Source organism: Gymnodraco acuticeps, unplaced genomic scaffold, assembly GCF_902827175.1.
Source record: "Gymnodraco acuticeps unplaced genomic scaffold, fGymAcu1.1, whole genome shotgun sequence".
NCBI lineage: Eukaryota > Metazoa > Chordata > Actinopteri > Perciformes > Bathydraconidae > Gymnodraco > Gymnodraco acuticeps.
Genome location: NW_022989883.1, coordinates 192,539 through 220,254, shown reverse-complemented (window position 1 = coordinate 220,254; position 27,716 = coordinate 192,539). Strand labels below are relative to the sequence as shown.

Here is a 27,716-nt window from a genome sequence, read left to right as displayed (position 1 = left end):
ATACTCATTTAAAGGGCCAGTGTAAGGTTGATAACATTGGTTGTTGAGCATGTTTTACTGCTTTGCAGGAAATATAGTAGGAGAAATGTGCTTTTCCACACACTGAAGAAAGCAAAATTCCATGACTTGTCGCTATCAGGGCCGTTTCTAAGAGAAATTGATACATTTAAAATAATCTAGAGTTTTGGTTCTTTGTTTTGTTTGTTTTGTTTATTATTTTCTGCATGGTCTCTTGTCCACACTCCAGTCCAGTTGGTGGCGGTAATGCACCTACAAGTTGGTCTGCCAACCGCCAATAAACACTAAAGAAGAAGAAGAAGATAACATTGGTGTTGCTGGAAAGCGAAACTTATCAAGTCAGACACGGAGGTTCGGCGGGTGTCTTCCTTCTCGGCTGGCTGTTTCTCAGCGTCAGCTCGACTAATATATCCTCAAGAAGTGTCTCCGTCTTTCCGCCTATTTGGAGATTAAATGGCACGCTTTTAAACTTAACTTCAGTCCAATGCACTTCCTCGCTTCATCAGGTAGGTGTGTCGGAAGTCACTCACGCCACGATAGGCAGGGACGCATGCGGGAGTCAGGGGGCTTGCATGCTAGATGTTTGTGCATTTTTTAAAACAGTGGTGTAATGTGAGGACATTTACTCAAGTACTGCGCTTGAATGCACTTTTTGAGTGCCTTGTGCTTGACTTGAGTATTTCAGTTTTTTGCTATTGTGTACTTCTACTCCAGTACAATTCAGAGGTAAATATTGTACTTTTACTCCACTACATGTATTTAATACCGTTAGTTACTTTTCAGATATGGGTTAATAATGTGAAATATAGAGAACACTTAATATGACTTGTTACACCTGGATTAAATTCCAATACCCTGCAGCATTCAAAGTAATTTAACTAGATTCCCAGCTTTGATAAACACATTACTGCATCAATAATTATAATCAAAACATATGATGTATATCATTCTGAAATGGACCAATCTACATAATGTGTACTTTTACTTTTGGTGCATTACGTTTTATTTTGGTGCTAACACTTTTGTACTTTTACTTGAGTTACATTTTGATTACAGAACTTTTACTTGTAACCTACACTCTGTTACTTCTACTTTTACTTAAGTACAAGATCAGAGCACTTCTCCCACCTCTGTATTTAAATACTGAATGAACATGAAGACAGGCTCGATGGTTGTCTTTGCATAATTTGACATTGTTGTTTTGTTTTTGCTCTTCGAGGAAATTAAAGGCTTATTTTTGATGGGCCTTATCACAGTCATGCTTTGTTACAATCTATTTGTGTCTGTTTGTCTTCTCTCCAGGGAACAAGCATGGACCCTGCCAGACAGAAACGCCAGGAGGAGATAACCAAAGCCCTGACTTTCATACAGTAAGATGTTTACAACTTTTCAGTGACGGAAAGTGAAACCTACCGTTCCCCTGAATGACTCATGCCTTTGCTCATAACCCAGCCAGTACGTTTCTAAACTAATATTTGCTTGTTTTCTAGGTCTTCACTAGCGTATCCAGAGCCGGATGGATACCAGGTACCAGTTGTTACTATGAACACAATGTTATGTATTTTCCCTATGTCACTACCCTTTTACAATGTGGGATGTATGCTTGTTATGATCTACAGTCACTTGGCCATAACTCAGTCACAACCCCAACCCCGTTAGGTTTCTGTTTCGTTTCTCCCTTGATATTCCTCTGTCTATCGTTTCCTCCCATTTTTCCGTCCATTCTTGGCTGCATACAAATCAAGGACCTATTCTCACATACTTTGCCCACTCGTCAAATCCTTTTCAAGTTTTTTTTTAGTCAGTTTATTGAACATGTCAGAAACAAAAACATACAACAATAATATATATATATATATATATTCTCTTTTTTCCTTTTTTTTTTTTTTTTCTCACTCAAATTAATAATTATAACAAAGTACAAAAAAATATAAATAAATAATAAAAATTCTCAGATGGTCTCTGTCATGTTCAACAGGGGCAAGAAGAAGCTTAAAAAAACTTTTCTGGTCCTACCCCCTCTAACATATATTTTTCTTATAAATAAAATATTAGGTCATCGTCATCAGCGACATGTTTGTCTTGTTAATTTGTTTTTTTACAAAACAATCAGAAAGAAATTACTTTTACAATTACAAGAAATAACAACAAATGGGATTTTACAGGTCCTGTTCATAACCATTAATGATTTGGCTCCTAAATAATACTTTCAGTTTAGATAGACTTGTGCATCATTACAGTTATTCCACAGACTAACACCTTTGGATGAGATGCAATGAAGTTTGGCATTTGTTCGTACGGGTGGTTTTTTGAAAATGCAGTTTCCTCTCAACATGTGCATGCTTTCTCTCCGTGTGAAAAATCCCTGGATATTATGAGGTAATTGTTGATTTGCGGCTTTGAACATAATTTGAATAGTTTTATAGTCAACCAGGTCTTGTAGTTTTAGTGTTTTTAGTTTGATGAACAATTGTTCTCTGTAGGTAGTTTTATGTATAACTCGTATGGCTCTTTTTTGCAGGATGAAGATAGGATGTGTATTTGTTTTATATGTGTTCCCCCAAACTTCCACACAATACATCATGTATGGAAGTATGAAGGAGCAGTACAGCATAAACAAAGAAGCTTGATTAATTAGGTATTTGGCTTTATTCAGAATTGCTATTGATTTGGACATTTTGGCTTTGATATATCTTATATGTGGTTTCCAGCTTAATTTATTGTCTATGATTACTCCAAGGAATTTTATTTCCGATACTCTTTCTAATTGGACGCCATTTATAGTGAGTTTCTTCTCTGTATTGGTCGATCGATTCCCAAATATTATGAGTTTGGTTTTGCTTGCGTTCAATGTTAATTTATTTTGGTCAAACCAGATCTTCATCCTGCTCAGTTCCTTCTCCATTGTGACCAATAGCTGTTCTAAATCGTCCCCACAGCAGAGTAGACTTGTGTCGTCTGCAAAAAGAATGGTTTTAATCATTTTTGATACTTCACATATATTGTTAATATACAGAATAAATAGTAATGGCCCCAAGACTGAGCCCTGAGGCACCCCATATGTAACCTGCAGTAGTTGTGATTTATGGCGTTGTAGTTCAACGTACTGTTCCCTGTTATGTAGGTAGCTGGATAGCCATGATAGTGCAACACCTCTAATGCTATATCTCTGTAGTTTTTTAATTAATAATTCATGGTCAACCGTGTCAAATGCTTTTTTTAAGGTCCAGAAATATCCCTATTGCATATTCTTTCTTTTCTATTGCCTTAGTAATGTATTCCATAAATTCTATAACTGCAAATGATGTAGTTTTGTTTGCTCTGAAACCATATTGTTGTTCATAGAGTATGTTATGTTTGGTGATGAAGTCATTTAGTCTTGTATAGTAGATTTTTTCCAGTATTTTAGAAAACTGTGAGAGCAATGAAATTGGTCTATAGTTTGACAGTACATGTTTATCTCCAGATGTATGTATTGGTATGACTTTAGCAGTTTTCATTTTATTTGGAAATACACCGGTTTGTATTGACTGATTACAGATGTGAGTTAGTGGTTTGGCTATACATTCAATAATGTTTTTAACTGTATACATGTCAATATCATGACAGTCTGTAGACCTTTTACTCTTAAGTTTTTTAACTGGGTCAATAATTTCATTTTCATCAGTCCCTCTTAAGAATATAGTTTCCTTCACATATATATCTTTACTTTCAACACCATCACTACAACCAGTATTTGGAATTTGGAATTAAAAGTTAATCTCCCAATACTTACTTTGAAAGTGTTGCAACCAACAACTACTGAATAGTTAGGCTTACATTGTGCATGTCTCCAGAGGATGAATCCTACATTATTTCCTCTAGCACCACTCTAACGGTCTTGTTTTTAAGTGATTTGATGGATTGCCACCAAATTTTGTAAATGGCCTAGGGACTATGAATCAAAGTTACTTTGATGATCCACTGACCTTGTAGGCTAGTGACAATGGCCCCAACATTTTTGAGATACCCCTCCCGGAGTTAGGACAAAACACAACTTACTTTTTCCTCATCTCTAAGGCCTCCCATACATGAAATGGATTGTTGTATACAAATATTTTACTGCAAAAGTGGTGAAATTGATATATAAAGTTAGACACCCCAAACTAAAAATAAAGGCTGGCCGTCTGGGGGTTGTCCTAACTCCGGGAGCGGTATCTCGAAAACTAAAGCCCTTTTTGGCTGTTTGTCACAGGCCTATTGCCTGACCTGGTGAATTACTAAATACTTGCTCAATTAATCACCTTCCTGTTATCCTGAGCTGTTCTTTGTTGTTTGTGTGTGCTAATGGGTATATTTAAGCATTAGGGCAGCAAGATTAGTAAACAAAAATTACCTCACTCCGAGTTTTTTAAATCAGATTTTGCAAATTTGAGTCACGATAAAGGAAGGATTTATAATTTTCATTGTGTTGTGATGCCTTTCTTGTCTTTTAAGAAGTCTGCAGGCTATGATTTGTGGTTTAGGATTCCTCCACAATACTTAATTCAAAATGTTTTTAAACACTTTCCACAGATGGAAATTAGCTATTAGCTATAATCTGGCATATTGCATCTCTTCTCTTTGCTGAGATTAATGTTTTTGTATGCATGGTCCTTCTATAAATAAATTAAAAAAACTTATTCTGCATTCACAATTACATTTTTTAACCAGCCCATATTCCGATTTTGATAACATTTAGATTGATTGTGCAGCCCTGGGAAGCATGCAAAAATAGTGACCGTTATTGTATTATAGAAGTCATTGTGATAACTAGATGTAGACTGTACCAATTCCTAGACTATAAAATCATTAATTAAACCATTTTGTTTTTAACTGCTGCACACAGCATATATAAACAAAATAAAGAACATGGTGTTGAAAGTGTTGTGACTACTCTACTTCATGATATGACCCATTGTTTTTAAGACACGCCACCAGCATGATATCTCCTTCTTTCCTTTCCTCTAGGACTTCCTCACCAAGTTGGTGTGCAATCTGCTGGATGAGGGCAACGCCTTCTTCAGGGACGACGACTGGGAGCAGGCGGTGAGACAGTTCAGTGAAGCCTTGAACGTCTCGAGCTACGCTGAAGCCGAGGAGATCCAGATCCCCGAGGTTTTGCTGGAGAGTCTTTATGTGAACCGGGCTGCTGCCCACCACAGCAAGGTGAGAAACAGCTGGTCCCTGAATTTCAGTTGTGTAGAAACTTGTGAAGACGAAGTGTGTTGTTGTGAAATGTGTGCAGCTATGACTAAGGCTTGTGACAAACGCGTCTCCACACCCAAGTCTGATCTGTGTGTTAGTCAATCAGTTGGGGAGACAGATGAAAATGCATCAACCCACAGTAATGACAGGTTTAATCCGTATCAGAAGTCCTTTATTTACAGCATTACACCAAAGAGGACAGTGTTGATAAAAGGCAAAATAAAAACAGTAGACTAACATTTTAAATAAAGAGGCAAGCATGTGCTAAAAGATGTAGACATCCTGGGTAAAACAAAGAGTAGCATCTTTTAATAATGAACATATAAAGGTGTTGAAGTAGCAGTCAGTAGTAACCATTAGTACACTCTAAAGAAAATGTGTATAATGTGTTTTATAGATAACATTAAATAACGTGATTTTTAAACTTGCTTCAACTTTTATTTAACATCTTAATAATTTAAGTGTAGCGGTTAATCCAAGACAGCTTCCTATCAGAAATATATATTCCTCTTTATGAATGATGTCTACTTTATTATGGGAAAGTCCAGCTGTGGCTCAGGAGGTCAATCAGTCATCCAATGCCGCAGTCTACATATCAAAGTGTCCTTGGGTAACATATCTAAGCCCAAGGCCAACAGTGTGTATGAGTGTGTGTGTGTGAGTCTTTGTGTAATCAGGTGTATGGCAGCCTCTATCTCTGAATGAATGTGGGTGAATGTTGACTTGTAAAGTTTGAATAAGTGCTATAAGAATGTCGTCCATTTAATATTTACTTAGAATACAACCCAGGGCCCATGTCCATGCATGTAGCGCCTTTTTCTATCAGAAAGGTGATGGCAGGGTGCTGATATGACAACGATATGTCAATAACGTTTCACCGCTGTTGCAAGACTGACTAGCATGGATTTTGTCATCTGTTTATGCTACTATATATTTTTTCACAATAATTGTTTCACTATATAATATATATATATATATATATATATATATATATATATATATATATAATGAGAAGATTCTTGTTATCACACTTTATGAATGAGTTTGTTGACACCCATAAAATGACGGAGGAGGACAATAAAAGTCACACACTCACCGGCAGCAGCACCCAGCTGGTCTGCTCCAACAAACGGGCTTTAAGGTCTTTGTTGTGAAAAAAACAGCTTTTCATCCCATTTCTAGAGCGACGTCAACAGCGCTTTTCTAGGAAGTTGAAATGTTTTCATAATGTTTTAGTTGAGCGGCCGCACAAAAACGGCTGAACACTCGGAAAAAAGATGCTGGTCCTTTTCTGGAGGCGGTACAGCCGACGGCATGTGCTCAGTTCTCATCTGATTCAATTGAAAAAAGATACATTTTCAATGTACACTTTCATTTCAAACCTTTATTTAACCAGATTGGTCCCATTGAGATCATAGATCTCTTTTTCAAGGGAGACCTGCAGCAAATAGGTTCCACATGAAACATAAAACAATAAAGGACATCATACATAGGGATGGGTATCGTTTGAAATGTATCGATTCCGATTTCGATTCCGGTTCTGCTTATCGATTCCGGTTCTTATCGATTCCCCGTTTCGATTCCAAAATTGTAAAATAAAGAGGTCAAACGTTTAGATAACAAAAATATATTTATTCTTAAAAGCTTTAACTGAAATTGTTACTAAAAAATATACATGCAATACAAATGTATTGCACAATAGCTGTGCTTTATTTTAACTGAGCTATGCCTGTGGCAAGCTATTAACAGGCATTACACTTTGCCTTTTCTTTTTCTTTTTTAGTGTAGTGGAGCCTCACTTCAGAGTGTTTACCGCGACCTATCTTTGGTGTTATGAAGTGACTGAGCTCGTGAAATGTCTACGGGAGGGCGGGGGAGCATCGCTGCGGGGCAACTGTGGACCTCTGTCGCCTGTCAGCGCAACTTACATGATGCAGTTTAAAAAAATGAAGGGCGGTGCCGGCCGTCAGCGTACCGAGCCGGCCGTCAACGGCCCGCTGACGACCGGCCGTTCTGTATTCCACCGGGTCACCGCAGCACCGCGGTGCAGACGGACCCGCTGGAATACAGGGTCTACCGCGTTTAGGAACCGTTAAGCAGAACCGAAATTGTGTATTTTGTATGGGTACCCGGTACCCGGCATTTTCTTATCGGTTCTCATCTGGAACCGAGTTTCGGTTCCCAACCCTAATCATACATTATATTTACAGGATACATTTACATAGTTATAGACATTTACATGTGCCCATAGTATCAACGAGCATTTCATTTAGCCTAGTTTTAAAAACATGCAGAGGTATGAGATTGCTCAGTTTCAATTATTGCTGAAGACTGTTCCAAGCAAGTGGAGCTGGAATTCAGACCTGGAATTGGGAATAACAATCCCCAAATCTCTGATATATTTTAACTGACAAATAATATTTAACTGCCTTTTTTAGGGCTCTTCAGGCAAAGCACAATGAAGTTATCTGTAAATGTAAACTTCAGATAATGTACAAAACAATAATAGACTATAAACTCAGTAAAATAATTCCACCAAAGGAAGCATTTCTGTCCTTGAGTATTTGTGTTGGGTAATCTATGGTAGGGCCGGCTAACCCATACAGTGGTGGGGCTCAAGTCAGTATTTGCAATGTAAATACATACACGCTATATCGCCCCCTTGACAGTGAAACGCCACGCGTGAGGCTTAGATTATTTCCCTGTCTCGTGCAAAATGACATCGAGAGCAACAGGTGTGAGTTAAACCAGTGGTTCTCAACTGGTCAAGCCTCAGGAGGACCCACTTTTTTCCTTCGTCAATAAATCGCGACCCAAAGATATAATACCAAAAAAAGTGCAGTAATATACTGTATGCTTCTCAGCATCCACTTTTAAGTAAAGTGAAGTAGGTTCTGGTCCAGGCTCTCGTCATCTCACGCCTAGACTACTGCAACTCCCTCCTGGCTGGTCTACCTGCATGTGCCATCCGACCTCTGCAGCTCACCCAGAATGCAGCGGCTCGTCTGGTCTTCAACCTTCCTAAATGTTCCCACACCACGCCACTCCTCCGCTCCCTTCACTGGCTTCCGGTAACTGCTAGAATCCACTTCAAGACACTGGTACTTGCTTACCATGCTGCGAATGGATCTGGCCCTTCATACATCCAGGACATGGTTAAACCGTACACCCCAGCGCGTGCACTACGCTCTGCATCAGCCAAACGACTCGCTGCACCCTCGCTGCGAGGGGGACCCAAGTTCCCATCGGCGAAAACACGTGGGTTTGCTGTCCTAGCTCCAAGATGGTGGAATGAGCTCCCCATTGACATCAGGACAGCAGATAGCTTGCACATCTTCCGGCTCAAACTGAAAACTCATCTCTTTCGACTCCACTTCGAGCGATAGAACTATTAACGAAGCACTTTTATACTAATAAAGGACTGGCTTATCTAAAGCCAGTTGAGTAGCACTTGAAATGTTTGGCTCTATGAAACCTGATGTACTTATATGATTCTGTTTTCTTCAAATTTGTATTTTGTTGGTCGAACGCACTTATTGTAAGTCGCTTTGGATAAAAGCGTCAGCTAAATGTAATGTAATGTAAAAAGTACAGTGCATACATTTTCAGTAAATGTGGTCCATGGGAATAAACCCACATCCTCAACATTGTTTGTGCCATGCAAGGCAGATTATATCCCTTCACAGAACTACAGTATGCTTTTTAAACAAGTTTAAACTGATGATGGTCATCAATCCAAATTGAACTGTATGAAACAAAAAGGCACATTTGTCTTGTAGTAAATAAAAAAGGGCGACCTGGAGCCAATCCTGCAATTTCCCCACAGGCGAAAGAGTTGACACTTTGTTCTGAAAGCTGAACCTGCTGCTCCTCACAGAGAGAAGAGGGAAGAGGCTGTGAATTACTTTACATTGTGGATAAGGGTGGATAGCCCCCATTGTTCTGTGTGTCAAAATGAAAGACAGCCCACACACCTACCAATCATCAAACCGTGGGGTCTTATTTCATTACGTGTTGATTTCATGGATGTATAAAGAGTAGTTCTACCGCAAAATTATTCTCCGTCGGGACTTCCTGTAACAACACCTTGCCCAAGGACACAACGGCCTGACGCAGTGGTGGCGGAGGAGGGTTTCGAACTGGAGTCCCCCAACGCCCCCTGACCTGATGATCACACGCACAGCCCATTGCGCCACCCCGCCCAGGGTATTGTTGAAATATCTCCTGAACTTCCCCACCCAATCTATCAAGACCCGAGCAGTTGTGTAGAAGTCCAAGGTAAGGCACGGGCCGGCGCATATCGCTCAAAGTAATCCCTGGCCATATGAACTTTGACCCTAGGAGATAGAGGACAGAGGTGGAGAGGCACAACGTGTCTTCGTGGCAGATCTGAGTGATCTCAATCAGTAATGCGTGACCCACCGTTTCGCTGCTCTGATTGGCTGTAGGGCTATTCAATTGCATTCGGAGGCATTTTGATCTGACCGTGGCCGCGCTGATATTATAACACCAGAGAATTTCCACACCTTTAGCATTTTGCTTATTATTTATTTTAATTTGCTTACTTTAACATCATTTTTCATGGTGGGGCTAAGTCATTTCTTGGTATGGCTGTAGCCTACCCCAGCCATACCCTGGAGCTGCCACTGCTCACACCTAAACCACAAAGCTTCTCTTTAAAACTAAAAAATATTGATCTGATTCTGACACTTTTAACCCTGTTCTTTTACTTTATCTCTCTTCTCCCACAGGGGGAATATGAGCGGGGCGTGAAGGACTGCGACCAAGCTCTGACGGTGTGTAAGGAAAGCCGCAGGGCCCTGTTCAGGAAGGCCCTTTGTCTGAAGGAGCTCCGGAAGTACAAGGAGGCGTACAACTGCACCACAGACTGCCTGCTGATCAACAGACTGGTAAAGATAGGACTGCCAGTGAAAGTGGACACTAATCAGTCGAAGCAAATGACTTTAATTAAAAAAATCAGACGGTGTCTCTTGAAGTGAAATGCTCTATGCAATGAGCAAAACAAAGCACCGCCTTGAGCACATTCAGATCTACAGCTAAATGTTACACTAAAATGTGTTTCTAAAAACATTGAAAGTAAAAAATAGGCAATGCAGTAACAGAATCTTTGGTCATATTTAACCTGTTTGACACGAGTTTAGGAGCAATAGTTGACAGCTTGGCTCTGATTGGTTGTTTCCCTTCGGTGCAGTGGAGTCCTGCAAATGCCATTTGGGAGTTTTAAAGAGGCAGAAGAACATTACTTTATTTATCAATGATTTTCTGTCTCATGCATCAGGATAGAGAGACAGTTGCTAAAATATGACAGTTATCTTTAATATATTAACCAGCTGTAGCTTTAAATGTGTCTTTTCTTAGCATTTGTTACATGAACCTTGCAAAATGTATTGATTTGTTATCTTTCTGTTTACCTCCTCACAGGACCAACAGGTGAATGAGCTCGCTCAGGAGCTGGCCATCCATCTCAAACTGAAGAACCGGAAACCATATGTGGCTGCAAAGGTTAGATTACGGTTTAGATTTCTTCCAATATGAAAAGCAAATGAATCATTGGAAATTGTAGAGGATGCAGTGGTTGGGACTTTGATTAAATGTAATATTACATTCAGTACTGTGGACAATCCCCACAGGAGCAATTTGGGGTGAAGTGTCTTGCCCAGGGACACAACGACATGCTGCAGTGGGACTCGAACTTGTTACCTTTATTTGATATACTTTATTAATCCCCGTGGGGAAATTGTTTCTCTGCATTTGACCCATCCTAGTGTTAGGAGCAGTGTGCTGCCATTTTGAACAGCGCCCGGGGAGCAGTGTAGGGAACGGTGCCTTGCTCAGGGACACCTCGGTAGCACTTGGTCTTGCCGGGACTTGAACTGGTGACCTTCCAGTTGCCAAGCCAAGTCCCTATCGACTTCGCCACCACCGCCCCAAAGTTTTCACCCCCTGATTCGAAGCACTCTATCCACTGAGCCACAGCCGCCTCCTCGTTAATGTTAATATAACAATAAGCAATATAATTTTGGATGAAGGTATTTTATCACATTGATGCCGAACCCTCTTTGATTAAATATGCAATGCAGGGGGCTATTGGCATCCAAAAGTGTTAAAGAAATGGTTCCTACAGTGGAGAAAATCTCCGATAAGGGGATTCATTTAGTTGTGTCCTGGCATCTTCCCCTTGCTCTAACGCAGACATAATGCACATTTTTCTGTATTTGCTGTCTCTCATATCCAGTGTGTTGTTGTTTCTCCTCCAGGAAGGCGGACTCATCGAGAGAGCGGTCACAAACGGAAACACGACTGTTGAAGCCATCAAGGCAAGTTCCTCTCCAACATTAGATTTAATGAAAATTATTCCTACACGGCTCAAAACCCCAAACGTTTACATTTTTTATACATTTGAAAACCTCATAGATGATACTGGTTTTATTTGTCCTTTTTATTGCACTTTTCCTAATTTCTTTTTGTTTTATATAAATACTGTCATTTTATTTTATGCTTTTTTTCTTTTCTTTTTTCTTCTTCTTGCTAATGAAACATTTTTATTTAATTGTATTCAACTGTCAGAAAACCGAATTTCTCCCCTGGTAAAAAATATGATATTGTCCACAACCCATTTTATCTGTTTTAATTGTACCTATATTATATTGTTTTTATGCCGCTCAGGTACCCAGTGCTCATGTAGGAAATGGTTTGAATCCTCTGAGTGGCTGCGCACCAGGTGGGAATTCTGGATTTGACTTGATCAGAATGAATCCTCTGTCAAATTCTTGAAATAATGGTACAAAATCAATTACAAGTAAGATCTAATTAATTGCCCCTCTTTCTTCTCTTCAGTCAGTTTTCCCAGCATGCCTCAGTCCTCCGTTCCCTCCCGAGCTCCCAGCTTCAGACAACCTGCGGTCGCCTCATTTCCTGAAATGCTCGACAGTCTAGATGACACAGAGCTGATGGGAGACGACCTGGACAGCCTGCTCGACGGCTTCCCTGAGGAGCAGGCCCCGACTGAGGTAAAACCTGATTCTGCTGCAATGGGATGTACTAATAATCAAAATGTTATCGAAATCACAATATGGAATAGTGCAGAAAACAACTTCATCAGCAGGCTATCCGAAAATGACCGAATGACACTCTGGCTGAAAGTTGCAGCTTTTTCTAAAAGTTGTAACGGTTGGAAAGATATTCACGAATGCTTCCAGATTTGCTTTTTATTCGTGCAGCCTTAAAAACCATGAAAAGACAACACTCAGGATGTACCAATACCCAAGATATTAGGCTGTGTCTAGTCTCATGTCACTATTGATAGAACATGAACGCCATAATACATCAAAACCTTCAAATGCGAAAGGTCAATCATGGACAAAGTGGCCGAAAGACCCTGATAGTGTGATGTAACCCTGCCTTTGTTAGCCCTACATATCTAAATATCTCTACACGTATGCACATACTGTTGGAGCATCTAAGGCAGGGGTGTCAAACTCAAGGCCCGGGGGCAAAATCTGGCCCGCGACCTAATTTTATGTGGCCCGCAAGAGCTTGCAAAGAATATAATATACAATACAATTGGTGTAATTGTTGAATATTTACTTTCAATTATTTGTCCTAGACTTCTGCTTTCAGACGTAGTTATTTGGGAAGATATTACCAGAACTGATAATAATCCAATGCAGGGCCAACAATGTAATATAATACATTATTTAATATATATTATATATTTACAAATGTATATTTATATATCATTAAAATTACAACCGGCCCTTTGAGTGCAACCATAATGCTGATGTGGCCCGGGATGAAATTGAGTTTGACACCCCTGATCTAAGGAGATAAAATGTGTATACGATTGTATAGATGTGTGTGCAAGTACGTATTGTATGTATATTATGTATAATATTTTCTACAACATAGTAAGCATTTATCTTTACCCAGGATGACCCTGTCTGCTTTCATATTGTTTGTCTGGTCATTATTGTAACAAAAATGAAAAACAGTAAAACATTTTCTTTTCTTTTTTTAAACCTTCAAATGCGACCTCCAAATCGAGCCATTGGGACACTTTGTTCATAGTTCTTTACATCAATCCGCCCATTCCCCTTTGTTTCACCCATCATGACTCCAGTTTCATTCTTCCATGTTTTACAGACCCTCACCCAGGCAGTATTCACAGCCCCCCCTTTCATCCTTCCCGCTCCCACCCCTCAGCTTCCCCCGGCCTTCTTCAGCTCCTCCGTCAGCGAGCTCAACTCCCTGGACTCCTTCTGCGGGGTCATCAGCACCAACACTGGGGCCCTGGACGCCCTGGACGCCCTGCATCATCCAGACTTGACCTTTGGGATTAGCATTTCTCCAGAGTTGCCGTTGCCCTCCGCGGCGCTGGATGGTCTGGATGATCTGGATTGCCTGGATGACTTCTTGGATAACGTTGCTGCTGGGAATGAGTCCATCTGTAAAGTGGAGGCAGGGGAGAAGTCTCTGGACGATCTGCTGGATGAACTGGATCCTCCAGAGTCCGTTTGTGTTTCAGGAGGTCAGAGTGCCGTGGAGGATCTCGACTCTCTGGATGCCTTGGATTTTTTTCCCTCGGGTGAAGGTGTTACGCCCATTTTTCCACCAGTCTCCTTCGGGGCGGCAGGCCTGGACACGCTCTCCGATTTCAGCTCCACCGGTGATTATGATTAACTTGTTGTTTTTATTGGCAAACACCTGGGGCCTCATTTATAAACGGTGCGTACGCTCAAAAGATGGCGTACGCCAGTTTCTAAGCAATGTTTGCGATTTATAAAAACAAACTTGACGGGAAAATGTGCGGTCCTAAACGCAAACTCTGACCCATGCGTACGCACTACGCACAAAACGGGAGAGACGAGAAACTGCGACACCGGCAGAAGGAAGAATGGAGAGAAATATGTGGAAATAATACCATAAATAAAACGTTACCTCATTTATCATATATGAAGAATTAATTCGCAAAAATGGATTGAAGCCAATCTTAAAATGATTAAACAAACGCCTGTTTGAGACTCCTCAGTGCACACAAAAACCTAACTTGGAGAAATAAATATACGGATATGTTATTAAAAACCACCTCGAATATGTTGTCTTAATGTTAAGACATGTATTCTCATAAATGATGCGGTAAGCAGGAGGACAGAATTACGTCTAAACTGAGGCCGTTTTGCTTTTCTATAGGTTGTAGATACGAGCATGGTTTTATATACTATCACGTTTAATCGTGTTTTATGCCGTTTTCTAAAACTTGATAAGTCGCTCGTAAAACACAGGAGGTATGGAAACTAAGAACACCATATATTTGGCAGCTGATATAACTCAACACATTAGTTTTATTTCATTTAAGTGGTGGATAGAGTCAGTTGCTGCGGGAGGGGGGGGTTTAAGACGCACAGGCTGCAGTGGAGACGCTGGAACACAAACCACCAAATAAAAAAATGAAAATGAATTGACTCTACTCCGCAGGGATCCCCCGATCTTACAGTTTCTCATCATGGGGGGGGGTCTCCTGTCCCCGGCACACACACTGCCCGAGGAAGGTTTGTCATGAACTTTTTTCGGACCACTCGCACCTCCATGCTGCTACTCTGGTTCAAACTGCATCCACCAAACAATATGATTTATCTCCACCTCCCCATTAGAACCAAAATCTGACACGGTGTGAGATGTCTTTTTTAGCTGTTCTGTCGTCATTTCCTGCGATCTTCTTCATGCAGTCAGTCAGAATGAATATTAATACGGGGCGTTTCTTTGACTATTTATAGGCAAATATGGGCGTTACGTGAAGTCCGTAAAAGCTAAGCCGCATTTAGAGTTGATTGTGCGTTCTACGCCGTTACAGTTATCAATCGGAAAATGTCTGTGCCTATTTATTTGCTTTGTCCTACCTAAGCAACCTTCCCACGTGAATCCTACGCAAGGCTTTATAAATGAAGCCCCTGGTCTTTTTTTAAAGGGAAAGGCAGCAGGTGGCAGACCAGTTGACGAGTGATCTTTTTTTTGTTTACATGCATCGTCTTGTTCAGCATGAAAAATATCAGATTAAAAAAATTCATTCATTAAAGTAAACATTTTATAATTTATTTTTAAATTATCATTATTTTATTCTCTTTACATTTTTCATAACGTATTAATTTCCAAAATTCAAGGATAAAAAAAAGATAATTAAAGATACATTTATTATATCGCTTATTCTATATTGCATGTCCGTTCATCCGTTGCACTCTGAGGTTTCCCCATTTTTTTTATTCTGGGGTTTATGGGAATTTTCCCTTGATAGATAGAATTGCTCTACTTTTATTAAAAGATCATGCTAGTGTTTGCACAGGTTTTAACCCATATATAACACATGTTCATATTATTCTAACTTGTTTTGTCTTCAGGTATCTCAGGCTCTCAGACTGCTGCAGCTCCAGTGATGCGATCTCAAAAGAATACCTCCAAAGTAAGACTTCTTATCTGGCTTGTGTTTCCTGATCTCTTGTTGTCCGTTTTGTCGGTATTAACTTAAATCTTATTCTTACCAAGGCAACCAAGGAGAAGAAAACCCCCCCGCAGCTTGCAGTCACTCACCCGTTATCCTCCACCCACGAGTTCTTGCAGGCCTGCACCGCCTGTTTCCCTCAGAGAGGTACGTCCATGTTCTTCTCTTAAACTACAATACATTCAATGTTATTTAGCTGATGCTTTTAACCGAATCAGAAACACAATTCCTTTATTAGTCCAGCAGCGGGGACATTTACAACGTCACAGAAAAAGAGACATAACAGATCAAGCAATAATAGAGTAGCATGTTACGAGAAAATACAGATAAAGACAAATAAGTGGCAGCTTTTAAATAGGTACATGTACATATTAGGGTTTGAGATACTTAAAAAAAAAAATGTGTACATTAAAATGATCATGGTTGTTGCACGGTAAAATTGCCCAAAAAGTGTATATATTGCACAGTACACAGGGTTCTTACGGTCATTAAAAACCTGGAAGAGTCATGGAAATTCAAAATGCTAATTCCAGGCCCTGGGAAAGTTATGGAAAACAATATTTTTCCCCAAGTTTTGGAAAAGTCATGGAAATGTAACTAAAGTTGCATCAAATATAATTTATATTTGATCTAATCGCCGAAATAGTAATACTATAATGATAATAAATACTGTATAGTAATGAAACGTAAAATGGCATTTAACTGACGAGGTATTTTGCTGGTGAGAGATTTGAGTTGCTTTAGCGTGTAGAAGCTAGTAAGCCTACTATTGGATTTGTTTTAGATCGGCACGACATGTTTCAGAACTTATTTTCCTGTTCCATGTTAAAATAAACAATTTTCAGTGGTAGATACAACGCTGAGAAAGAGTAATGTTTTTGGTCAATGGAGAAGTCATGGAAAAGTCATTGAAAATCATTGGTGATAAAGTGAACCCTGACTATGTGAAAGCCTTTTTATAGTGTTCTTCGTCACTATCTATGCGTAAGATCGCAACAGTCTGTAAAGGGACTTACATTGAGCAGTTGTGGAAAGTAAATAGTTGCATTTACTCAAGTTCTGTTCTTAAGTACAACTTTGAGGTACTTGAGTATTTCCATTTCACGCTACTTCATACTACAACCCCAATAGTATTTTGGAGGCAAAAATGGTCCTAATTACTTTGATCTGACAGCTTTAGTTAACAGTTACGTTGCAGGTTCCTATAAATATGAATCAACTAATAACAAGATTATGATGTACTACTATGATAATTATATAGAAGGAAAAAAACAATGGTATGAATGCTTATTGAAACCCTGATGTACCTGAGGGATTCCTGCTTTTGTTTTAATGCACTTATTGTCAGTGGTGAAAATGAGATCCTTTACTTAAACAAACAAACATGAGGGCCCTTTTCTCATGATCCTGTCTATATAACAGTCAGCATGTTATTTGAAATATTTGGACACAAGAAGCATATCATTGGAAAGCTTTATCAGTGTGTGTAACTCAATGTGTTTCTGGGTCGATGTGACTGATTCTGATACAGCCGGTCACACATGTCTCTCTTTGTGCCCCTGCTTTTTTCTGACCTATTGAATATTTTTGTTTTCAGGTCAGAGCATTTATTCATTTGTTCACAAGCCGGACCTGGTCCACAGCTGCAAAGGAAACATGTTGTTGTGTCGACGAAGAACCGACCCTCCTTCAGAGTGGACCAGAGTGAGACAGATCCCCAACTGTTCCTTCAAGGGGCCGTTTGTACTCTGCAGAGGTAAGCATCTCAAAATCAGATGGATCAGTTCTCATCTCTTGGCATTCATTGTTGTTGTATTTAAACTAAAATGTGTGTAGCGATTTGTGCGTGTCTCTATAAATATAGTGGTGTATTAGAATTAATAGGATAATGATGCTGAATTGCACAAATCACGTTAAGCCAAATTCTTACAAGCCATGTATTACATTTAAACCTGTGTGTGTAATTCAGTATTTGTATTTCCCATTCTTCAAATTTGTATCTACCAAATTACGCTTTAGTTCAGTGTCTATGGTTCGTCAAAATCAGCATTTTAACAAAGACAAATTGAGGACTAGTCACAGGACTGCTGTGTTTCATGTCGCTGCTGCCCCCACCACCCCAGCTCCACCTGTAGGCTCGGGGGATAGTTATCTAATCATCACTCAATGTTCTTTGTATATCTGTGGAGTGATGAGGCCGAGCCTAGACGCCAAACTCAACTATATGCTGCTTCTAATACATGTTAAAGAAACACGTGAGTTGTCTGACTGAAATGAGTTTTTTTTTTTTTACTTTTCAGAACTGCTGAGCTCCGGGGATTTGGGCAGATGTAAATTCGGAGAGGACTGCACGTTTGCCTACAACCGGCTAGAGATCAACGTTTGGACGGAAGAGAGGAAGGGGACGCTGGACAGACAGCTGCTGTTTGAGACGGAACGTTTAAAACTGGACCCCGTGGATAGCATCCTGCACCTTCTGAAGGAGAACAAGGGCGTGTTCGTGTTCCTCTGTCAGGTCAGTGCCCTTTTGCTCATTATATTATTATTACATTTTATCATTTTTATGGTACAGACATAGTTTCGGATCTCTTCTTATATCTGTTTAACCCAGGGGGGTCCATACAGAAAAATATACGAAGGGTTGGGCCACTCACTAGAGGTATACTGCCTCATAAGTTCAATTCAGTCAGACAACTCACGTGTTTCTTTAACATGTATTAGAAGCAGCATATAGTTTGAGTTTGGCGTATAGGCTCGGCCTCATCACTCCACAGATTTACAAAGAACATTGAGTGATGATTAGATAACTATCCCCCGAGCCTACAGGTGGTGGGGCAGGCGAGCAGCAGCATGAAACATAGCAGCAGGAACATGAACGCATCAATACCAAGTGAACAAAGCAGTGGCAGCATAGCGAGGCAGAGGCAGGCAGACCTGGCAGCTTCAATAGAGCGGCATGTTTAGGAGAATGTGTTTGGTTGGTTGTAAGAGGGGCGAGGTGCGTCACGTGTTAATGTATCATTGGTGCTCGAGTTGACTGCCTGAACTAGCTCGCAGGCTTCGCCCCGTTTATAAGTCAGCAAAATCAATCAAAAGTAGGTGAATGATGCTCGTGAGTGTTGGCAGCTCATCCCTTACAACAGAAGCCTCACATTGATTATAATAAGGAGAAATAGGAAGGGTGTATTTCAAGCTTGTTATGGAAATAAGTTATTGGGCTTTTTTCTTATCAACTAAGATATGTTAGAAAATGGTTCCAACTTTAATTGACTGAATGTATTTGAAAAGTGGTCTTATTAACACATATATAGTTAAGAAGTACAATATAAGACCAGCACACGTTTCATTTGTGGGCCATATTCCATTATACTTTTTTAACTTGCTGAGGGCCGATTCAAAATGGCCCGCGGGCTGCATTTGGCCCCCGGGCCGTAGTTTGGATACCCCTGGTTTAACCTAATTATATATATATATTTATTTATTTTTGTATGAATTATTTATGTATTTGTTTTAAACATCTTGCTGTCTAGTATATTTTAATACTGCATACAGTATATTCTTCTGTATCATACATAATGGATTGTATTGATCAAACAATAAATACAAAAACATTTATTAAATAAAGCTTAATGTAATTAATTTAAAAAATCACGGTCATTTATTTATTCATGTGTGTCTTTTATATTGTACATCTTCCTTTATTTCTGTAAGTAACATTTGTACTATTATCTCTGTAGTTTTCTGTATGGAATCAGGTATGTTTACCTTTTTTATAGTGGTTGAGTTGGGACTACTGACCTAATTAGACACAAATATATATATAAATATATATATATATGGGAAAATACAGCAATGAGCATGTTTAGATGAATAGGAATGTGTGTAAATATCGTGATATGAAATATTTAATTGAATTTATATGATATACTGACTTTTATTTCTACAATTAACTCTTATTTCTGAGGGTAGTTGTATTGTGTAATAAAAACACAATATTGTGTATTAAAAACACAATATTGGAAACATAAGAATTACATTATAAACAGCTTTTTATTGTATAATTTCTTTGTCTCATCTTTTGTTGGTATTGTTTGTCGTCTTGTCTCTGTAGGAATGCTATGACGGTAAACCGAGGATCATCAGTAATCGCTGCAGAGACAATCGCACCACCTGCTCCAACCTGGACGCTCACCACACCTTCGATGCCAACAAGTGAGCAAGTTTACAACATATCTCCTCCTCATCTTACGCTGTGTTTCTGTTCACTAAAGGTCACCTATTAAGCAAAATCCACTTGTTCATGTCTCTTCAACATCAACATGTGTAACAGACAGAGAATCAGCACTTTTGAAACAGGGCTGAAACAGAGGGGATTATGGGTAATGCTGCAATGATCTGTTTGGTATTTCGAGCCAAACACCTATAATATATTGATCAAAAACAGTATAACCGAGGACCTTTTTAAAACGTGCTTTTCTTCTCTCCTGTGCCGTCAGATGCTTGGCGTTTGTGATGAGGACCCACAGTGTGAACTACAGAAAGGTCCGGCCCCTCAGCATCCTGTGCTCTTTGGATTTGTGCCGCCACGCCATCCGCTACGGCTGCCAGCGTGAGGACGGCTGCTGCTACGCCCACTCCGTCATAGAGCTCAAAACCTGGATGGTGCAGCGAGACACAGGTGCAGGAATGAATCCTAAAGCAGGGAATGAGTTAGCATTTTAGCACTTCCAGGTTCCTTCAGCAAGTCAATGGGTTCTTTGAGTGTGTTTTGGATTAGAAGCGTGAAATAAGATCTGTGTTTAAGACAAGCTGAAGAGATTCTTTTGTTCCAAGTCATAAAATACAGCCGTAAATACCCCACTTGTGAATGTCAAGCTTTTACGTGTCTTAAAACATGCAATTGCTAACAAAAATGAGGCGTCATCTCACCGAACATTAGCTGCCTTTAGCTTAGCGGTGGTGACGTGAAGTCATGTGACCGTGATGTAGTTCCTTTATAGCCCAACATTAGCCGCCTTTAGCTTAGCGGTGACGTGCTGTAGTTCCTTTATAGCCTAACATTAGCCACCTTTAGCTTAGCAATGGTGGCGTGAAGTCATGTGACCGTGATGTAGTTCCTTTATAGCCCAACATTAGCCGCCTTTAGCTTAGCGGTGACGTGCTGTAGTTCCTTTATAGCCTAACATTAGCCACCTTTAGCTTAGCGGTGGTGGCGTGAAGTCATGTGACGTGATGTAGTTCCTTTATAGCCCAACATTAGCCGCCTTTAGCTTAGCGGTGACGTGCTGTAGTTCCTTTATAGCCTAATATTAGCCACCTTTAGCTTAGCGGTGGTGGCGTGAAGTCATGTGACCGTGATGCAGTTCCTTTACAGCCTAGCGTTAGCTTTTTCATTGTGTTGCAATAGCCTGTGATGTTTCTCTTTAATTGAATGTTGACTTTATCAATGTGTGTGCTTCTGTTATTCAGGTATCAGCCCTGAGGAGATAGTGAAAATATCCACAAAGTATGCTGAGAAGCAGGAGCACATCTCAAGAGAACAGAATGGAAATAGAGTAAGACATATCTATATATTTGTATAGAAACTACATAGTGTTTCTCCTGCATGTATAATGGTGTGTTACATTTTTTTTAACAGTGTCACCAAATCACTGCTAGTCTTATCAATGTCTTCTAACTATTTTTCATTTTGTGTAACTTACATAATTATACATTTTCATTTCATATACAAATTTGTGTAATTGTTTATATGGGCAGCAGATGAAAAGTTAAATGACACACATTCAAATTCTTTATAATTTGATTTTGAACAGTTGTCTTCTGGAGGCGTTGGGGGTAAACCTAAAGGAGGGAAGAGTCTGAACATGAATATGAAGTTTGTCTGTGCTCGCTGCTGGGCGGACCGCCACATCGGGGAACCTGACAAAGCCCTGAAGTACTGCAGCGCTAAGGCCAGGCACCTGTGAGTAAAAAGAATGAATTGACATAGATTAAAATAGTTTGGGCTTCTTTGTCCTTTTTCAGTGGAAAGAAAAGTTAAAAAATACATATTTAAAGGCAGGGTAGGTAAGAATGAAGAAACCAGCTCGAGTGCGCTAGAATTTGAAAGCACGCAGCCGAAAGAAATCTGCCCCTTCCTTCAGACTTCCTTACAGAGCCCTTCCTCCAACACACACGAACGCACACATGACTAATGAGGGCACGAGATAAGTTGGTCTCTCTGCCACTCGAACTGCAGTCGGTGTAGACAGGAGTACTTGGTAGGGACCCTCCCACTTGGGCGAGTGCCAGGTCTTCCTCTTTACCCTGGTGAGCACCCTCTCCTGGTTTCACTGTCTGCTTGGAGTCAGGTATTTCCTGTGCAGAGGGGACAACATTTGTGATCTCTTTTCTTCTTAACATGTTTGCCATATATTCTGCTGTGTTTTCACTCATACTTTCGTCCTCTCTTACAAATGGTTTTAACTCAGGCAGATAATATGGTCTTCCATATAACATTTCAAAAGGTGACAGCCCTCTAGCACTCGGTAGGATGTGCATGCTTAGCATCACTGGTGCTAAACATCTCATCCATGTTTTCCCTGTCTCAGCCATCATCTTTAGTTTTGCTTTTACCGTGCCATTATTTCTTTCTATCAATCCTGCTGACTGTGGATGATAAGAACAATGACGTTTTAACTGTATTCCAAATACGGCTGTTAAATCCTGAATTACTTTATTTACAAAGTGTGTGCCATTATCGCTATAGATCTTCTCTAGAATCCCAAAACGTAGGATTATGTGATTTGTCAGTGCTTTAGCAACTGTCAATGCATCTGGATTTCTTGTTGGGAACGCTTCAATCCATTTTGAGTACATATCAATGATTGTTAGGCAATATTTAATTCCTTCACATTTATTCAGTTCAATGAAATCCATGCAAATGTGCTGAAATGGATACTGGGGCTCAGGTATTTGACCACTCTTTGGTCTAAACTGTCCCTGAGGGTTATACTGTGCACACACAGAACATGCTAAACAATTTTTTTTAGACTAGTTAGTGAAGCCAAAGACTGTGAATATCTTTTTGTATTATGTCTACCATCCCCACTGTTGAGCCGTGGTCATGGCTCAATATAGCTGCATATCGAAATAAGCTTTTTGGTAATACAAATAATCCTTCTGAGCAAGATATCACATCAACTTCGACAGGAAGTTTAATATCTTGCCTTGTCCATCTATATCAGTCTTCTTTATCCATCGGTTCTCTTTTCTCTTCAGCCTTCTACAACCTTCTCTTATTTCCATTTCTAACCAGTCTTTTACTTATAATCTGTCCATTTTTTAAATAATCTCTTCTCCTTGTACTTCCTAAATTACAACAAAATATCACTCGACACCAGGTTGAGAATCAATAATCAGGTTATACTTTATTCTTGCAAGAAGGAGCAGAGTTAAATCACATAGTTATCCCCAAAACTAAGTAAAAATGCCCTATAGTCTAACCTCGAACTATAAAACTCAATAGTTTTACCAAAACTAAGAAAAAATTGTCTTACAGTCCACTTTGGAACTATAAAACTCCCATAGTTTTCCCCAAAACTAAGTAAAAATGCCCCATAGTCGAACCTCGAACTATAAAACTCCCATAGTTTTCCCCAAAACTAAGTAAAAATGCCCTATAGTTTACCCACAAACTACGTATTTTAAAGTACTTTAGCTAAGTTTACCTGTCTTTCTAGGACTTTTTTTGGTATCCTCCGCGAACCAAGGTTTTGAAACCAAAACGATTCCTGTATTGACGTTCTCTCCCCGGGTCGGTAGTTCAAGGATCCGTCACTCCTCTCCTCTCCAGCGAAACCTGGCCCCCCTATTTTCCGAATTGCCTCTTTAAATGAAACGAGACTCTTTTCCAAGAGTCCGTGACCCCCCCCCCCCCCCCCCCGTGCGCACGATATCAGGCTCGTTATCAAGCTCGTTATCCGGAGAAGAAATTAGGTCTTGGATCCGGCTCGAAGGACCAATTATGTTAGGAAAATATCACTCAACACCGGGTTGAGAATCAATAGTCAGGTACTAATTTATTCTTGCAAGAAGGAGCAGAGTTAAGTCACTTACAAAGGATATGGCTCAACTCACACACCTGATGTATGCTGCTCCAAGGAGCAGGAAAAAACATCAAGCTTGTATAGTCTAAAGTGAGGAGGTAACAACAAAGTCGTAAATCGGATTGGTGTCGGGACATCTCTGGAAAGTCACATACTTCCTTCGGGCCACTGTTGCTCTTTGCCCCTCGACGAAGTGAGGAGACAAGAAGAATGCTTCCTCTCAACATGAATTATGCCCTGCCTTCTCCTATCTCAGAAGAGGCAGCTGCAAAGTCACACACAGTGTCAGTGCATTAAAACCCATAAGAGGAGACAACTTGCATTTTCTCCAACAGAAAGGGCAGATTATTTTCCGCTGCGTACTTTCAAATTCTAGCGCACTCGAGCTGGTTTCTCCATTCTTACCTTCTTACCCCGCCTGAAGAGCATTCCATGGAATATAACAAAGTGTTTCTGAAGTGAATTACCTACCCTACCTTTAAGTGAATTTGTGGCCATAGATTTCTCCTAAATGCAGCAGATGTTAGCATTGGAGAAATATGGAAGAGGATTAGAGCCACATGAGAAAAGTAATTTGGGATGTGACAAAAATAAAAACTTTACTTTAATCTCAGAACTAAAAAATAAAATCTATTTTGGTCAGATCTAAAAAAAAAAGAAAAAATCACCAGGCCTTAATCCTCTTCCGTAGATAACAACTAACTTTGTATATTTACACAATCTTTTTTTAATTTTTTGAAGTACAAAACACTGTTCTTTTGGTCTCTTCATCTTCAGGTGGTCTAGAGAGAGAAGCGTCCTGCTGGTGAAGTCTTTGGAGAGAAGTAAATGGGTCGAGATCCGACCGCTGCCACATGCCAAGAACTTCCCTGTATATTATGATGTAGGTCTGCCATTATGCTTTTTACTACAACAAGTACTTTAGCAGGGGTCTTTCCCAATCTTTCTAGCATTTCTTGTCTTTTATCTGGTGCGATTTTGCAATTTAGCCTGTCTTTGTGGTTTCTCCTGAAAGTTTGATCTGCACATTGTGATGTGGTTTTAACAGCATTACATTTCCTCCTGGCAGATATGTACCCAGATTTTGGAGAAAAAGAAATGCAACTACACCGGGAAATGCACCTTTGCCCACAGCCCGGAGGAGAAGGACATGTGGATGTATATGAAGAACAACGATTGTGAGTTATTGAAGTCGTGTTTTAGCATTGCACTCATCACATTTTTGGATTCACCATGAACTTTTACAAAAAGATCAACATTTAATTCCCCAAAACCAGAGATATTATTTTTCTATTACTTGCATTCCTCCTTATTTTACATACCTGTTGCCTTCATTACCACAACACATTGAGTTTTGATATGTTGTGCTAGTAGTCGCTAATGTAGCTTGGAAGAGCTAGCAGCAAGCAGAAGACTACTATTACAATTTGGGAATGTCTTGGAGACTATATAGTTAAAACTGAATAGATAATAGAAATTGCTTTTAACTTAGTTTTTCATTTTGACTGACTTAAGATAAGTGGTCCAAATGTTTGCTGAAAACGTGTGTAACTATAATTTCTTATCTCATTTAAATAGCATTGTGCCCGATCATTCCTTTGGGCCTTGATTTGTTGTCTGCTTCCCACTGAACATCCTCAAAGTGACCACAGATCTGTGTATTTGTACCTGTAGTGCACGACATGCAACAGATGTACGACATGTGGCTGTCATTAACTGCCAACAACCACCAAGCAAACGGAGCCGCGTTCACTCAGTCCACTTCAGAGGAAAAGTACATCGTCATGCCGACTGACTACGCTGAGCCAATGGTGGGTTCACATTTGATTTTCGAGCATTGCCACCAAAAAAAAAAAGGTCCACGTGTTGAGTGTTTCACATGACGATGGTTCCTCCTCTTTGTGTTTCAGACTGGCTTGTACTGCCGTCTGTGTGGTCGGCATAGTAACGGCGAGCGGCAGTGGCAGCAGCACATCTCGTCTGAGAAGCACAAAGACAGAGTGTTCAGCTGCGAGGGAGAAGAGGAGGCTCTGACCTGGAACTACCGCTTCCCTGGACCCTGCTTTGACCTCTGCCCCAAGTAAGACCACTGACCCTGGATCAGTTTTTGAATTGGACCCATTGGTGGAAGAAGTATTCAGATCTTATACTTAAAAAAGCCATCTAATGCTCATTTTCAGGTTCATATTCATATATATTTAGTGTCTCTACTGTGAGATGTTTACATGCATTTTTCTCATACTGCCTGTACTGCAGCACCTCTCTTCACCCTCTGTCTGAAACCAGAGCCCAGTCTGCTCTGATTGGTTAGCTGGCCGGCTCTGTTGTGATTGGTCAATAGCTTAAAGATCTAAATAGAAGCACAAGTGTTATTTAGTCCTTTCACTATGTTATGGAAGTAAACGAAGGAGTCCAATGGAGGTGTTTCAGGCAGGGAGGAGGGGGAGTGTGTGGGAGAGAAACTCCCTCAGCAGGGAACACAGGGATTTTAGCCTTTGCAGACCATTTACATGAAAGGGAAAACCCCAAAAAGCATAATAGGGCCTCTTTAAAGAAGATTAATTATTGATTTTTGGTTTCAAATGAGTGCTAATGTCGCTGTGTCTGCTTGAAGTGTAAATAATCAACTTTAGAAGTGTGTATTTAGTCGATGTTTACAGCTTGTGATGTTCATGTTTGACAGGTTGGATGGTGGCTGTCCTGAAGGCGTGAGCTGCGACTTCGCCCACAGCATGCAGGAGCTGCAGGAGTGGACCGAGAGGCGGGACTTCCTGCGGCAGAAGCTAGCCAAAGCCAGAGAAGACATGCTAGTCATGCCCGACGAGTTTGACTTCGGGAAGTTCAACTTTCTACTTCAGGACTGAGTAGATCTATTTCACGTTATGAGCCTTAACTGCCAAACTAGCCTGTCTTTTTATTCAACATGACCAAATCAAACTATCAGTGTTAAAAATGGCACTGCCAGAAGAGCCTTTCAAACATGCCATAAACCCCTTAATTTCAAAATGGTAAATATTTTATTTTTAGATGTTTCTTATCCCTGTTTTGAGAGCCACTTTTGCGCGTGTCTGTTCAATCAAACATCAGTAAAGAAAGTGCTGTGAAGTAAGGCTCATATTGGTGCCACTGTAAAAACGACACAGCAGATACAAACACACACCAGAATATTCAAAAAGGATCATATCCATACATGCAGCCTTTTCTTTGCTCAAACTAATGTGAAATTCACACAAATGTGTTGAGTTGTTTAGTTATTGTCCCTTATGTTGTGTCCTGTTAATAAAGGGAGTTTTATTATCAAGAGTGCGTTCAGACTGGGAGATTATGTGTATCAAAGTCTCAATAAAGCCATGTAACAAAACCAACACGTGTTTTTGGGTTGTATAATTTTGATTTAGTGTTTTAATGTGTTTGTTATTGTGGTTCAAACTAACCATCGGCACAGTCTGGTGTTGCAACATTGATGAATCTAACCCTAACTCTGGGACTGACAAGATGTTTCAAGTAAATGAAAAATAAACGTTATGTTGCACTGTTTCTTTTGTTAGACCTGTGAACTATTAACTTGTAATGCATTGAATATTTTCAGTGTGGTATTGCTACCAGTGGTGGAAAGTAACAGAGACAAGTACTCACACAACCGGGTCACCCTGGTTAACATGGTCAACCATGTATTTTTATGTGATGGTAATCCGAACTGTATACGGAGTAGAAGTACAGGAGCAATCTTGTACTTTTTTCACCAAATGCATTTTTTGTTACAAGTTATTTAGCTAAAGATTCGGATTTAAGATTAGATCAAATAAACCTTTTATTAATCACTGTAGGACAATTCAATGGGCGAGGCAGCAACGACAATAAGACACAAAGGA

The 27,716-nt window shown here is 40.0% G+C and overlaps 1 protein-coding gene across 2 annotated transcripts; it reads left to right on the top strand.

Annotated features, from left to right (window-relative positions):
* The first annotated feature begins 292 nt into the window (after positions 1 to 292).
* On the top strand, positions 293 to 27,381 carry LOC117534797 (zinc finger CCCH domain-containing protein 7B-like). 2 transcript variants are annotated; one of them, XM_034199029.1, is made up of 23 exons: positions 293 to 524; positions 1,321 to 1,388; positions 1,509 to 1,545; positions 5,008 to 5,205; positions 9,996 to 10,154; positions 10,687 to 10,767; positions 11,523 to 11,582; positions 11,932 to 11,986; positions 12,103 to 12,275; positions 13,408 to 13,930; positions 15,657 to 15,718; positions 15,802 to 15,904; positions 17,355 to 17,513; positions 18,058 to 18,272; positions 19,869 to 19,969; positions 20,254 to 20,435; positions 21,227 to 21,312; positions 21,571 to 21,719; positions 24,622 to 24,727; positions 24,914 to 25,022; positions 25,519 to 25,655; positions 25,755 to 25,924; positions 26,528 to 27,381. In XM_034199029.1, exons 2-23 carry the CDS (start codon positions 1,330 to 1,332, stop codon positions 26,706 to 26,708), a joined length of 3,105 nt encoding a protein of 1,034 aa, XP_034054920.1. In that variant the 5' UTR covers positions 293 to 524; positions 1,321 to 1,329; the 3' UTR covers positions 26,709 to 27,381. The 2 variants fall into 2 exon arrangements, with proteins under 2 accessions (XP_034054920.1, XP_034054912.1); XM_034199021.1 differs by lacking the exon at positions 293 to 524 and adding an exon at positions 613 to 744.
* The last annotated feature ends 335 nt before the right edge of the window (positions 27,382 to 27,716 follow it).